At 47.8% G+C, this 14,313-nt stretch overlaps 1 protein-coding gene across 2 annotated transcripts in view; it reads right to left on the bottom strand.

Annotated features, from left to right (window-relative positions):
• Positions 1-14,313, bottom strand: part of STK24 (serine/threonine kinase 24) — a 125,701-nt gene that overhangs the window by 22,372 nt on the left and 89,016 nt on the right. For both annotated transcript variants that reach the window (XM_058744321.1, XM_058744310.1), the window contains exons 3-5: positions 11,637-11,693; positions 1,728-1,836; positions 1,269-1,426 (exon numbers count right to left, since the gene is read on the bottom strand). In XM_058744321.1, coding sequence (XP_058600304.1) covers positions 1,269-1,426; positions 1,728-1,836; positions 11,637-11,693 — 324 coding nt within the window. The remainder of the gene's footprint in view (positions 1-1,268; positions 1,427-1,727; positions 1,837-11,636; positions 11,694-14,313) is intronic.

Below are 14,313 nucleotides of genomic sequence, written 5' to 3'. Positions count from 1 at the left end.
GCAGAGAGGACTCTGGATGGAGGGAATCCATCCACAGGGCAAAAAGCACGATGAAGCCCACAGAGCTCTGTTACGCTAGGGGTTGAAAACCCACCAGTCACCTACCGGCCAGTGGCTACCAAAGCCATCAGCATGACCATGGCAGTCACAGCCACACCACAACTTAAAAGTGAGACAGCTAGGTGGGTCCCTGCCATGCTAGAAGCAGGTACACCTGCCACTCTGATACAATATCTGCTCTTTAAACAGCTGATGGCTCCCACCGATGCCCAAAGGGCCGGACGGAAGGTTCTGTGCCTAGGAAAAGTCTACTTACTGTCTGCTGACAAGACTCCCATTTTAAAAAGACGAAACAACGCCTGGCATGTAAATGTACGTGAGTTAAATATTTGTTTTCCTAGAAACTTCTGAAGAACCAATTAATTCTCTGTGGACCGTGTGACGATTATTCTGTGTACAACCTGAGAATGAGCAGCCTGGGGGAGAGGGGAGTTAAATCAAAGATTCCCGAGGCAAGGTGCCTAGGATTTATATAAGTTTAAGAAAGTTGAAGGTACCAGGGAAAACAACCCAGGAAAAACTGGGAGAGGACGTTTGACAGGTAAAAAAGGTGGAAAAGAAGAATTATGGTTTGCCTCCTGTTGGGAAGGAGCCTCTGAGAATAAATGATCCTAACTAAGAATTAAAAATAATGAGAGGAAGAACCTGTAGCACCAACTAAAAGCATATTCTTTCCAGACTCTGGTCTTAACATTTCTATGAACTCTCCATTTCTTTCGTGGGAGCCTCCTTCTATGCTTGCCCCTTAACTATGCTTAGAGCTCTGTCCAGGGCCCCCTTCCCTCATCCACTCCCGCTCAGGCTTCGAGCACCACCTATAGACAGATAATCTCCACCCCTCTCTGTGGACCCATATGCCTCTACCTGGCCGTCTCAGGAGGCCTGAACCCATTCTGGCCACCTTGGTCCTCTGTTCTGCCACACCTACCTTCCAATGGGCTCCTTCTCTGGTCCCCACCACCATTGAGCACACATTGTTTAAGTCAAAAAACAAAAAAAAAAACAACTCAGTAACTGTGGGCTGGATAAATAAAGGGTATTAAACGATGTAGGAGACAGAGATGAAATCTGTTTCTAACCGGGGTCGGAGAGAACTACCTTCATGTCCTGCTTCAAGGAACCTGCTTTGGTCCACCTGGAAGAGCTGTGAGGTTGGGTCACAAAAGACAACTCTCTGGACCCAGAAAACAGGAAGAGTCGGCCCTTACCTTGGAGTCGTAGGCTGACTGCTTAATGACTTCGGGCGCCATCCAGAAGGGGGTACCCACGAAGGTGTTTCTTTTGATCTGGGTATCTGTCAGCTGCCCCGCCACCCCGAAATCAGCCAGCTTCACCTCTCCGTGTTCAGAGAGCAGAACGTTGGCAGCTGCAAAAACAGACCCCAAGACACCTCCTGACGCTCCGTGCTGCTCGGCTTCACCCGTTAGTGCTTCCGGAACACGTACAGTCTCTTGTCTTCGAGATCTCGTGCTCAACGCGGGCAGGATCGGTGGGATCCCCCTCAAAGCCGCCCCACCCCACCCCACCCCACCCCAGGCAGGTTGAAGGCACTCCTCGAACACGTGCAGGACAACCTCCCTTTGAGAAGAAGTACAAGCTTCCCCTGTACTGGGCCTTCCCACCCACCTTAGGATTTCAGAGGCATGGAAAGCAACATGTTTTCTTACCTTTAATATCTCTATGAATTTTCTTCTCCGAATGCAAATAATCAAGTCCTTTCAGTATTTCTCTTAATATAGTAGCAATCTGAGTTTCATCTAAAGGGCCAGGTTCTAACTAGTAAGAAAAGAGTTATTAAAGTTACTCAAATGATCATTTTAGGAGAAGTTTGAGATGATCAAACACAGTCAATACCCATGTTAAATGAACAATATTCAAATCTAAAAACATCTTCACTCCAGGGTTGCCTAGGTGGCTCAGCCGGTTAAGTGTCCGACTCTTGGTTTTGACTCAGGTCATGACCTCATGGTTTGTGGGTTCGAGTCCCGCATCGGGCTCTGTGCAGGCAACTGGGAACCTACTTGGGATTCTCTGTCTCCCTCTCTCTCTGCCCCTCCCCTGCTCTCTCAAAATAAGTAAATAAACATTTTTTAAAAATCAAATAAAAATTTCTTCACTCCAAATAGCTATTTTGCCTGAACAATGAAAACCTATTTAAAAGACCCCTCCCCCAAAAAGTAAAGAAAGCAGCAAAGAAAAAAAGAGTTTGCCAATTAAAGCAAATCTGGCTAAGAATCAAAGCAGGGCCAGTGAGAAAGCCTGTGGTCAGCCCAGTCGTGCCAACAAGCTAAGCTTGGGAGGGACTTCAGTCCAGAGACCAAAGCCTGGGAGCTCACAGTTAGGGTACCCCATCCTAACACATACCATGGTCATCACCACACCCGTGGTCGTGGCCTGGGGGCCGACTGCCGTCTGAGGCTACCCATGCACCAGAACTTTTCAAATCTGAAGTTTTTTTAAATGTGTATTTATTTTTGAGAGAGAGAGATCAAGCATGAGCGGGGAAGAGGCAGAGAAAGGGAGACACACAGAACCTGAATCAGGCTTCAGGCTCTGGGCTGTCAGCACAGAGGCCAGCGTGGGGCTTGAACTTACAAACCTTGAAATCATGACCTGAGCCAAAGTCAGACACTTAACCAACTGAGCCACAGAGGCGAGGCGCCCCTCCAATCTGAATTTTAAGACCTGGGGGAAGAGAGCTGAAAAGGGCTCAATTCCAGTGATGCGGGATATTTTTTTTTTTTGGTCACATAATAAATATGTTAGTCTATTATCCCAAATAAGAATAAGATATAATCACCTCTGAAAACCTTTACTGTGAGAAACTCAAAAGAATTAATACTGATGCCTTAAAATTATAATTGTATGAAGATGTAAGGAAGAAATGCCAAATTCATATATCCTCTGTTAAAAGGAAAAATTAGGTTCTAGAGTGCAGCTCAGACAAGGTAAATAGTCCACCATTACTTCAGAGCAGGGAATTCAACCACACCTAATAGTTCCACAAATCAGCACAACAATCTAACACTCCCTACAGGACCAATAATGGTGCCCTCAGAGAGAGGGACAGAATTCTCATAATTTATGTTAATTTTTTATCCATATGATAATCCTCAGAATCACATTTTAGATCTGACAGGGATGCTATCATCACCCAAATCCTCACACTTCGTGGAAGGAAGCCACCACCCCGTGACCTTCCCTGCATAAATTTTAAAAAGACAGATGAGCTATACAGGATCAGACCTGTAAATACAGAGAACAAGCTAGTGACTGCCGGAGGAGGGAAGTGCTGGGCAAGACGGTGAAGGGGCGAGGGAGGGACAGGATTCCAGGTGTGGAATGAATGTATGCCACAAGGATAAAAGCCACGGCGCAGGGAACGCACTCAGTGGTGTTGCAACAGTGATGTACTTTGCCAAATGGTGGCCACATGTGCGGGGAGTACAGCGTATGGAACACGCTGGTCAAATCGCTATGATGTATGCCTGAAACTAACGTAACATCGTGTGTCAACTACACTCAAAAAAAACCAAAACCAAAAACAAAAAAGTGGGGCGCCTGGGTGGTTCAGGAAGTTGAGGGTCTGATTCTTGATTTCGGCTCAGGTAGTGAGCTCAGGGTTCGTGGGATCAAGCCCTGTGTTGGGGTCTGTGCTGACAGCATGGAGCCTGCTTGGGACTGACTCTCTCTCTCCCTCCCTCCCTCTCTCTCTCCCTCAAAATAAATAACCTTAAAAATAACAAAAAACTAAAAAAAAACAAAAAAAGGTGAAGGAATTCTAAAGCTGACAGATTTACTCAAAAAAAAAAAAAAAAAAAAAAAAAAAAGACACAGAGAGAGAGATGTGCTTTAATCCAAAGGGAAGGGCAGCTAAGACCCTCTCTAGAGCAGCGTTCCAACAGACACACGTACCCTTTCTCAGACGTGTCTCAGGGCCTTTGCAGGATGATGGTAACCGAACAGCTGTTAGATGGCGCCCAAGATGGGGGCAAGTGAGGCACCCCATTTCCCTTCATGATGGCTGGACTCCCACTGGCGCTGCTTTCCAGCCATCGGGCGAGCTGGGCCGCCCCTGCTGCAGGCCCCGCTGGAGGCTCCGGGAACCCCCCTTGCGTGCATGAAAGAGGGAAGGTGGGGGGCAGCCGGGCTGCCTCTCCTAACCCGCGGGCCTCAGGGGACTCTGGCAGTGGCAGCCGCGTGCCCGGACCAAGCCGTCCCCCTCGGCAGTCCCCCGTGCACAATGCACAAACAGGACGACGCACCAGTCACTCTGGTCCTACCGCGTGTTACACGCTCGGAGGTCACACTCGTGGGTCAACTAACCTGCCAAGGAGGATCCCAATCTCCTTTTTCTATTTTATTTTCCTTTATTTTGAGAGAGTGAGTGAGAGTGAGGGAGGGGCAGAGAGAGAGAATCCCAAGCCGGCTCTGCACTGTTAAGCAGAGCCCGATGTAGGGCTCAATCTCACGACCATGAGAACACGACCTGAGCTTAAATCAAGAGTCGGCCGCTTAAGAGACTGAGCCACCGAGGTGCCCCCCAATTTCTAATTACGATTGCCAAAGATTACCTCAGACGAAGGTAGCATGCTGCATACTTTGTTCCACGGAACCTAATTTTCCCCCACAATTATCTGGCCAAGAGTCTTATTTTCAAGAAATACACATCAGAACTACTGTTCCAAAGAACACAATCTGAAAACCCTGCCTGGTCTGTCTTCTCCACATATATTTGAGTCTTCACGGGTCAGACACATTTTTAAGACTCAAAAAGAGGAAAGGCACTTTTCTGGTAACCCGGGAGAACAGGGCAGGGAAGGCAGGGCTGCTGGCCCGGAATGCACCGCAATGTACAAGGGTAACCCAGTCCTGCAAAACCCCACCTCAGAGCATGGGTTCCATTCCCTCCTCCGGCAGGTATCTACCCAAGCAGGTAATCAGTAACATTTGGTGCCACTTGGAGGTAACCACCACCTCCCTTCTGTTATCAAGTCTCAGGAAAGAAACAGCAAAGTCACCTGGTGTCACCACCAAGGGTAGATAAGAAGAACAGAGAAAACTAATTTAAAAATCTTCCCCTGAATCATTAGGAGCTGGCTCTCTGACTAATGTGTGTCTGGCCATGCCCTTTTAAATCTGACCTAAACACTACCCACCAATGATTTATATGCCATGGGCGGGGGGGGGCAGTGGGGGAAGGGGACAAAGAGAGACAGTCTATTTACAGGGAGAGGATCGATGGTGTCAAAGTTTGCTGTAAAAGGTATTCGGCTGTTCTCTGCACCAGAGTTCTTCACTGGTGGGGAAGGCCCGGCTAAGTTCTCAGAGTCCTAGATTAGCACCCTCCACCATTAACATGTCCAAGCAATATAAACAAGGTGCTCTCTCTCAGTAGGAGGACTGCGCACTCTTCACATAATCTTTATAAAAGAAAGACTCCCAGGAAAAAACTCTGGGAGTCTCATCTCTGGGTGACTTTGAACTCCCTCTCCCCCAGGTCTGTTCTCCCGTCTCCACTCCAACAGAGATGATTTGCCAGGCACACGGCCACCCAACAAGGCCACACGTGCCAGCTCCTGCAGCAGCTCAGCAGGCTTGGCCGGGTGACTAAGTTCTCACCCGTGGAATATGCACAGAAGCGACTGCCCCTTCCTGGTCTTGGCCCTGAAAACACTGGCAGCCAGAGAAGACAGTGACCGAAGACACAGGAAGCCATGGGTAACAGATGGCAGAGCTACCCTCCAGGGCAGGGCCCTGATGACCATGTGGACTGGAGCCCAGTGACCCCACATGTGGGACGGAAAGAGAGTTGACCCTGGAACAAAGTAGGGGTTAGGGGCACCGGCCCCTGTGTACTTGAAAATCGGCATACAGCTTTGGTCTCCCCAAAATCTTAACTACTGTTGCCTGGAAGCCTTAATAATAACATACAGTCCCTTAACACACATTTTGTATGTTCTGTGTATCATGTACTGTATTCTTACAATAAAGTAAGCCAGAGAAAATGGTAGTAAGAAAATCGTAAGGAAGAGAAAACACATTTACAGTACTGTCCTGTCTAGGAAGAAAAATCGGCATGTTAAGTGGACATGTGCAGTTAAAACCCATGTTGTTAAAAGGTCAACTGTACTTTTCTCTCTTGTGTGAGATGCTGTTTGGGGACCACTACAACAGCAGCTCGGCCTAACACTAATGAATACACCATCTGATCGTTTAAAACCATGTTGCATGGGGTGCCTGGGTGGCTCAGTCAGTCGAGGGTCTGACTTCGGCTCAGGACAGGATCTCACGGTACATGGGTTCGAGCCCCACATCAGGCTCTCTGCTGTCTGCAGAGTCTGCTTAGGATCCTCTGTCCCCACCTCTCCCTGCCCCACCCCCGCTCACACTTGCTCACAAATAAATATTTAAAAAATTAAAGTAAAATAAAATCATGTTGCATATTCATTTTTAAGTTTGTCAAACATGTGTGCCTGATAGAGTGACTACTTTGTGGAGCACAGTTCCTTCTTCATTAGACTCCAAGCCCATCCCTGATGCTCTCCTGCAGCACAGACTGACCTAACCACCTACAGATCTTCTGGGCTCTGGCCGTCCGGGCCTAATCCTCACACCAATCCTCCCAATCCACCCCACCTGGCTTTCTTCCCCTGATGGCACTTTCCCACATACAATATAACAAGCCGTCTTCTCCCATTAGAGCACGGCTCCGGGCCAGTGGGACTGCCTTCTGCCTCGTCCACTGCACTAACTCCCAGGGGCTAGCACAACGCCTGACACGTGGCAGGCACACAACAAATATTATCTGAATGAAAAATGAATTCACTCGAAACCTATCCCGTTTTAAGTTACAAAGTCTTTAACTGCATGATACCCATTACATTCACGAGTCACGGCACCCCAGAAGAAGATGGAGCTTGAGAAATTATCTACATTTACTAGTTTTCAAACTAGAACCCAGCGTTTTCTCACAGTGGCTTCTAGGGCTTCCATCAGGACATGATCTATCAGGACATGATCTCACGGTTCATGGGTTTGAGCCCCACATCAGACTCTGCTGTCTGCACAGAGTCTGCTTAGGATCCTACAAACATTTAATTCCAATTTATTATTTAATTATCTTTCAAATTAAAAAAAAATTCAACAGGTTGAACACTTTCACACACATGCATTCAAAATAAAACATATGCCTATTTTACTCTAACATTCATGACTCTTAAAAACTAAGCTACATTGGGGACACCTGGCTGGCTCAGTGGGAAGAGCATGCGACTCGATCTCAGGGTCGTGAGTTCGAGCCCTACACTGGGTGTAGAGGTTACTAAAAATAATAATAACAATAAACTTAAAGAAAACTAAGCCATATTGTGTCTAATATTATTCTTCATGCCAGATACCATATTTTACTGCTCTAACAGGTTAAAATCAATTGCATTTTTTTTCAAAAGTCAAAAAGGATGCATCCCCAGGAAAGAGGAAGAGAAGTCTCCAAGGGACACACATGCTCCAACAGCATCAGCTTATTTTCCACCAGATACAGAGATGCCCAGGCAAAGACAACAGGACCGGGAGTTCATGCACGGGCCAGCCTCTCAGTAATTCACAAAGAGCAGATCTGTGTTAACAAAAGCTGAAGTAATGAAGTCTTTCGGTTGTGTCCTTTAATTTGTCTCATCCGCAAAGCCCAAGATTTACTTATAGGCCGTGCTGCAGACTAGAAATCTCAACCTGGTCTTGAAGCCACCATCTTTAGCCTGGGGCAAAGTCACTTTCCTCTCTTGGGCCCCCTCTGAATGTACAGAACAGCAAGAGAGGATCAGGTCTGCAGTTCTCTTGGGCTCCGACAGCTGACGCTGCTGGTATGTCAGGGCTCAGTGGCCTGGACCTGAGGAAGCCCTCTCAGCACCCAGACAGCTCCCTACCTACATCCAAAACACCCCACTTCCCACCAGGGAACATCCAGGCAATTCTTTATCCCGCATCCTGACCTGGAGCCGGCCTCTACCTGGAACCTCAATTCCAGAATTAAAAGCAAGCCCCCCAAAATTAACTATCAGACATGCTAAAAGGCAATCTTAAAGGCAGGTGGCCACCTTCCTGCCCCGGGCTAAAGTGTCATTAAGAGTCAACGCGAGGTGGGGTGCCTGGTGGCTCAGCTGGCTGGGCGTCCAGCTCTTGACTTTTGATTAAGGCTCAGGTCATGATCTCGCAGTTTGTGGGTTTGAGCCCCCGAGTCGGGCGTGGAGCCTGCTTGGGATTCTCTCTCTCCATCTCCCTCTGTCCGCCGCCCCCCTCCCGACCCTCCCAACCCTGCTCACACTCACACACACTCTCTAAATAAATAAACTTAAAAAAAAAAAAAAAAAGATACAATGAGAGAAATTTAACTAATATCTCAGAGCCTAAGTAAAAAGACCTGTTAACCACAATGCAGAGTAAAACAGCAAAAAACAAAATCTGCACACACACTTCAACATGCTCATGGCCAAGAACAGGGAGGGGTTAACAGAGAGACAGCTGTATACCTGTGACCACACTGAAACCTTAGTTTTCATTAGTGTTAGGGACTGAACTGCGTGTCCACCCCTCTACCCAAAATTCAAATGCTGAAATCTGTCTCATATCATAAGACACCAGATCTGCCTGTGCCTTGACCTTGAACTTCCTAGCCTCCAGAACTATGAGAAATCGATGTTTGCTGTTGAAGCCCCCAGCCTGTGTAATTGGTTATGGCAGCCCAAGCGGACTCAGTTACTAAGCGCGTGAAGAGACAAGAGGCATCTGGAGGGCAAAAGGTGAAGAAAGAGCCAAGTAAGATCTTCATGCTCTGGGGGTGGCACAGCCCTGTCCTTGCCTGGTCTCCTTTCCCTCCACACACCCCACCTGTGGGGCTCCTCCGAAGTCGCACATACATATATTAGCACTATGCCTCTTAACAGAGAGAGACACTTAATAAAAGCTTAATTTTTCAGAGAAATGCCCCAAATCCGTACATTCAGCTATACGGTATCAAACTGTATATGCTACAATATTCTCATTCTTAAAACCTTTATAAACAAATAATAGACCCTCTCAAAATAATCCTAATGGTTTTCAACATTCAAAAAAAATAGTTCTTGTATCCTATTATTAAAATATCCTCATCTTTGTAGGTTGGGGACATGCCAACAGCAAGGGGATACGAGAAAGGTACAATGAAGTAAGAGGGACAGGAAGGACATGTGGGGTCAGGGAAGGCCACAAGCTTTGCCACTGGACACAACGAGGCCCAAAGTCCAGCTGTATTTGCTAGGTGGGACACCAAAGTTCTGAGTGTTTCCATTTGTCCATCAATTAAAATGAGATGATTAGGGATGTCCAACAAAGGGTGCCTGGTTCTTGTCACCAGGACCATTAATGTGGAAGGTGGATGGCAGTTTGCTGGGACTGATACTACAGGAGATTTTTTAATTTTTTTTTTTTTTTTTTAATTTTAGAGAGAGAGCGCACAAGAGAATCTTAAGCAGGCTGCTCGCTGAGCATGCCTCAACTCCATGACCCATGAGATCATGACCTGGGCCAAAATCAAGAGTCAGACCCTCAACCAACTGGGCCACCCAGGAGCCCTAATATAGGAGATATTTTTTAAATGGAGAACTCTATACCTCTTTCCAATTGTAATGTCTAAAATTTCACAGACTTCAAATTTCCAAACACAGTTACCACTAAATAAATTCAATTACCATGGCATTAAAAATGAATAAACCAGAGCACTGAGAGACCAGAACTGCCATCCTGAAGGTCTCCACATTGGAGGGAAGAGTCCTCGCAAACAATTTCATGTATGTCACAAACGAGATGCACTCAAGGTAACAGTAAATCTAATTATACAAAATGAGAAAATTTTCTACATTCCTGTAGTATTTCCCAAAAGAGTCAAAAATGAAAAGCTCTTTGTGTCATGCGTGAATTTATGGAAAAGATGCAAAGCAAGTCAAAACAGTTTATCTGGCTCTTCTATTGCTTTTCTCATTTTAACAGAATTGTTGATATCACATTAAATTTTCTTCTTGCGGGGCACCTGGGTGGCTCAGGCAGTTAAACATCTGACTCTTGATTTCAGGTCAGGTCACGATCTCACGGTTTGTGGGTTCGAGCCCCAAGTCGGACTCTGCACCGACAGTGCGAAACCTGCTTGGGATTTTCTCTCTCCCTCCTCTCTGCCCCTCCCCTGCTCTCTCCCTTCAAAATAAATAAACAAACATTAAAAAAAAAAATCTTCTGGAAACTTCCTTTTGAACACTACTCTGACCAATTGCTTTTATGGTTTATAACATTATGTGATATTATAAAATTGGGTACATAATACCTTTGGAAATACATCAAGTTTTAGAGGCTTACCTTCCCCCAAAACTACTAACTCCTACTCCCACTGTAAAAAAGAAATCTTTTAACCACAGGACATCTCTTTCCTTAGTGGATAAAACCTATGTAAGACTGTAACCCCTGACACACAGCTTCTTCCGGCAATCCCTCTGAGGGCAGGGAGAAGGGCAGACCCATCATCCTCCAAGCGTCCACCAGACAGGACCCACCTACTAACACTAAAATGGTAAATGAGGCCTGTCCCAGAAACTACCAGTCACCCAAAAATCAGCCCTTCCAGGACAGGTAAGAAAAGAGTGCCACGGACATAGGTGTCACTGTGCGACCACAGTGGGGACGAAATGTCAAGTGGTAAAACCACTGTGTCCATTTTTTAAAAACTTGTTTTGCACATAGTGTGTTTCAAGGACAACCTACGCAATGCTTATGATTCACTAGTTATTTGTAAGCACCTTGTCAGAGGCCAACACGTGACCATGTTCTACCAAGAGAAGCAAGCTGCAGACCACGGCTGGGAAGTCAACCCATCCCTAGATTCCACTATCTTGCACATGGGCTGGCACCCACTACTGGCACGGGAGGTCCGGGCCAGGCCGGGGACAAGACCACGGGTGCGGGGCCGGCTCCGCCATCCACGCGCAGTGAGTGCTAGCAAGGGCTCTGAGTGTGCACCCGAGAACAGAAGTGTGCACTCCTGCCTGGTCTGGCCACGGCTCCGACACGTGACACTGTTCTGTGATCATCCTCCTCTGCCTGCCTGTCTTACTCCTGAAATGAATTTTTTTAAGTTTTCAAATTCCTGATTCTAATTAGTTATAAATGAAAATGTGACACACATATTTTGGAAGCTAAACTATCATCTGAAATAAGGAAGAGCAATGGGGTATCAGCTCCACGGAAGTTAAAACCAGTTCTGGAAGACAAGCTAACAAACTGTTCTTATGTAAGATAATGACAAGCAAAATCCTTCATGACTTCCATGGACGAATGCGCTGGCTTCCCAGGAAACAACACAACTGGCTTCAAAAGCAGACCTTAAATCTTCAGTAATATTATTAGAAGCAGAAATATATGTTATAAGGATATATATTGGTCCCTTTTTCATGCAACTGAAGGGGGAAACTGAAACGGATAAAGACAATCATCTCTACAGCCCAGATTTAGTGAGAAGAACTCAGGCGTGTTTAGGTGTCAGGTGTGATACTTACTAGATCTAGTGCAGAGCCTCCACCAAGATATTCCATTATTATCCACAATTTAGTGTCCTACAGAAAAAAAGAAAACAAAAAAAGGAAATTATTTTTCAAAAGCAAAACTAGGAAAGATTTTAAATAACCTCAGGGTATTTTTCACTGTTATCTTGGAACTGGAAAATTTCATAAATGCGTAACAGCAAGAAAGCGCGTGCACATGAGTCCCGTGCAGGGAAAAAGCCCTCCCGGTGCAGACAGGGGCGGGGCTGGCCCAGTTCGTCCCAGCCTGCGGCAGCCACGCAGAAGCAGCAGGTTCAGGGCCTACTGAACCAGAATCTCTCAAGGAGCGGATGGAAGGCACGGGGGTCGGAGTAGGGGGCTCCCCTTCTTAAGAACCTCAGGTGGTGATCCTCAAGAACAGCTGGATGTGGGGATCAGGGACCGCAGCGTCACACGTGGCACACCCCAGTGTCAGCTAGGAGGCGCCCAGAGCATGCAGCCGCGGGAACAGGTCCCTGCCCTCTCTCTGCCTGCAGCCCTGGGATGTGCAGGGCCCAGGTTCCCTGGGAGCTGAGCAAAGGTGAGGACTCCTGGGGGGAAGGGGAGGACGGACAGCAGTGCAGCCTTTCATCCACCCCCTTGCAAGGCAGCCAATTTCCGACAGCCCAAAGGCTACCGTAATCTTCAGGGAGCTTTCCAGGAAAGCAGGCCCAGCCTAATGCTTGTGTCTGTGTCCTCACCACTGTCCACTCCGTGACTTTTCCCTTTGTCTCTCCTGAAGCCACCAGGCCCCCATGACTTCCAGAGTTTGTTTGTTGGTTTTTAAGTAGGCTTCACACCCAGTGCAAATCCCAACACAGGGCTTGAACTCACAATCCTGAGATCAAGGCCTGGGCTGAGATCAAGAGGCAGACACTTAACCTACTGAGCAACCCAGGCCCCCCAGAGTTCTTTTTTTTTTTTTTTTTTTTTTTAATTTTTTTTTTTTTCAACGTTTATTTATTTTTGGGACAGAGAGAGAGACAGAGCATGAACGGGGGAGGGGCAGAGAGAGGGAGACACAGAATCGGAAACAGGCTCCAGGCTCCGAGCCATCAGCCCAGAGCCTGACGCGGGGCTCGAACTCACGGACCGCGAGATCGTGACCTGGCTGAAGTCGGACGCTTAACCGACTGCGCCACTCAGGCGCCCCCAGAGTTCTTTTTTTAAACACAAATCCTAAAGCGATACTCACTTGAAAACCAACAAGTAAGCCAATTTCCACACCGCACTTGGATAGGGAGCATCCATGAGGTGGTGAGGAGCCCCCTGGGCTCGGGGACAATCCAGACCAGGGTGTGGGTCCTGAGCCCTCCTACAACCTGAGGGGCCCAGGCAGGTATTTCCTCTCCAAGCCTCTGCTGTCAACAGTGGCTGACCCACAGCGAGCAGGCAGGCAAGAAGGCCCACTAGTGATGTGGATACTGGTCACGGCTCTGGTGGCGAGGAACCCGTGAGTAATTCTAGGGATGCGTGACCCAGCACAGCCCTTTCCCACCAGCGACCCCCAGTCCCACCGACGCCATCATTCAGTGGCCACCTTCCCTTGGATGCTCGTTCTCCTCCACAGCTCCCATCCTGTGTTCAATCACTGTCCCTTTCTGTAGGCTGACTCTTCCCCCATGGTCCTGATGAGCCCTAAAAGCTGTGGGTTCTGCCTCGCTCCTCCCCTCCTGGCTAGAATTCCCAAACCAGAACCCCCAGCTGCTGGTTTCTCTTTCCCAGCAGAAGAGAAGGGTGCTAAGAAAAACTGTGCTACCTCCCCACCTGGATCAGGACAGAGATGCTGTGCATAGTATGAAAACCAGGGACAGAGTGAAGGACAGATCTCCAGATACAGAGAAGCCCCTGGTGCAGGTGTAACTTGTGCCGCCTTGGGCAGCACACCCCGCAGGCAGCATCATGCCTCCAATGCACGCGTACGCAACCCAAGACAGAAAAGGTCTCTTAACCTGGCCCGTCAGTCAGGATTCCCGATAATTTCTACCTCCACCAACCCTAAAAGAAACATTCAAAAGGGAGCAGTAAATGGATGAGCTGGGGGAAGGTAAGACAGGCTTTGAGGGCTGCCTGGGTGGCTCAGTCAGTTCAGTGCCTGACTTCAGCTCAGGTCATGATCTCACAGCTGGTGAGTTCGAGCCCCGCATCAGGCTCTGTGCTGACAGCTCAGAGCCTGGAGCCCGCTTCGGATTCTGTGTCCCCCTCCCTCTCTGCCTCACCCCTGCTCACACTCTGTCTCTCTCTCCTTCAAAAATAAACAAACATTAAAAAAAAGACAGGCTTTGAGAGTGGTGGGCAGGGCATACTCACTGCCTCTGGACTACAGCAGGGCTCTCTCATCCTCGGCATTCGAGGCTGGGTGAGCCGGTGGGGGCAGTCCCAAGCCCTGGGGGTTGGTCAGCAGCACCCTTGCCCCTCTACCCACTAGAGGCCAACAGCACATCCCCAGTCCTGACAACCTAAAATGTCTCCAGACATCACCAATGTCTTCTGGGGGCCAAAACCACCCCCACTGAAAACCCCTGAACTACACGATCAATGTCAATAAGCCTGAAGTATGACTGGACCACCAACTCTAACCATTAATTCTCTCCTTATTCTTAGCAGAGCCAGTTTATAACCCTGAATGAAACCTCCAGCTCGAAGGTTATCA

This window comes from Neofelis nebulosa, chromosome 1 (genome assembly GCF_028018385.1).
Source record: "Neofelis nebulosa isolate mNeoNeb1 chromosome 1, mNeoNeb1.pri, whole genome shotgun sequence".
Lineage (NCBI taxonomy): Eukaryota > Metazoa > Chordata > Mammalia > Carnivora > Felidae > Neofelis > Neofelis nebulosa.
The sequence above is the reverse complement of the archived record's forward strand: the minus strand, read 5'-3'. Positions and strand labels throughout refer to the sequence as shown.